Raw genomic sequence first — 1,148 nt, 5'->3', positions numbered from 1 at the left:
GCCGAGAGCCGCGGTCCGGCCGCCCCCGTTCCCCGCTCCGCCATGGGAGTCCCGGCCTTCTTCCGCTGGCTCAGTCGCAAGTACCCCTCCATCATCGTCAACTGCGTGGAGGAGAAGGTGAGGCGCGCCGCCGCCCCGCCCCGTCCCGTCCCGTCCCTCCCCGGCCTCCTGTCCCGGGACGGGGACGGGCCCTCTGACGGCCGCCCCGTGACTGCGGGTGGGGGGGAGGCCGGGGGGGGCCGGGCAGTTTGGGAAGCATCACTTGCCGGTACTTAGGGCCGGCCCGTACTGTGCCGCCTCCAGCCCCGTCTTCGCTGTCTCGGGTGCTCCGGGTGCCTTTTCGGGGGTTCGGGGGATTTGGGGGGGTGGGGTTTGCCGGTTTTCCTTGGACTGGACGGTTTTAATCTCGGTGAAAGTGGCGGGTGTCGAGGAGAAGTTAGCGCACTTGCTTGATTTTCACTCGGGTGCGTGAGCGGTTCAGCGGCTTGGGAGGAATGGGGTTTTGGGGCAGGGAATCGGGTTTCTCCTACGACTTTCTAGTCTTCAGCCGGTTGATTGAAATGCGAGCCCTGTCCGGCGAGGTGGCCTCTGCCTTTGTATTGCTTCGGGCAAAAAAAAGTAGGCTTTATGAAGGTGTTTGTCAAAACTTGTGGTGAATAGGGACTAGTGGGGATGCTTTTTGCTGTTTCTTGTTTTGTTTCCGTGTACGTTCTTTGTAGCCCCCTGCTTGTCAGCAACTTCTGTGTAAATTACAAGCTGCAGCAAGTTTTAGGACTTGTCGAAAACAAAAGTGAAGCTGCTTGTATTGAAAAGAGTAAGGAAATGCAAGCGTAAATGGTTAAAAATATCTTGTGGGTCTGGAAACTCGCCTGTCTCCGTGAAGCAGATCGGTTCCATGATCCTGATTGTGATGTGGGCTCAGGAAAGCTGGTGCCAGCACAAGAGTGAGTGCAGGAGTGAGACATTGGAGAACTGGGCTGTCCTTTATAGCTGCACGGGTTTTATGTAAGATTAAAATGATATCTGGGTGTGCGTATGGTCATACGCTTCCTTGGGCTCACATTCCCCTAGCATTTGAATAGTTTACAGTTGTATCGTTTTCAGATCTTATTAATTATTTTTGTCAGTCTTTCACGTATTCACATCTA

At 54.8% G+C, this 1,148-nt stretch overlaps 1 protein-coding gene across 1 annotated transcript in view; it reads left to right on the top strand.

Annotated features, from left to right (window-relative positions):
* Positions 1-6: 6 nt before the first annotated feature.
* XRN2 (5'-3' exoribonuclease 2) overlaps positions 7-1,148 on the top strand; it is a 52,035-nt gene continuing 50,893 nt past the window's right edge. Inside the window, exon 1 of the mRNA XM_010574907.1 lies at positions 7-117. Coding sequence (XP_010573209.1) covers positions 43-117 — 75 coding nt within the window. The 5' untranslated portion in view covers positions 7-42. The remainder of the gene's footprint in view (positions 118-1,148) is intronic.

This window comes from Haliaeetus leucocephalus, unplaced genomic scaffold (genome assembly GCF_000737465.1).
Source record: "Haliaeetus leucocephalus isolate CR32 unplaced genomic scaffold, Haliaeetus_leucocephalus-4.0 Scaffold450, whole genome shotgun sequence".
Lineage (NCBI taxonomy): Eukaryota > Metazoa > Chordata > Aves > Accipitriformes > Accipitridae > Haliaeetus > Haliaeetus leucocephalus.
Note: the sequence above shows the minus strand (reverse complement) of the source record. Positions and strands in the feature narration are given on the sequence as shown.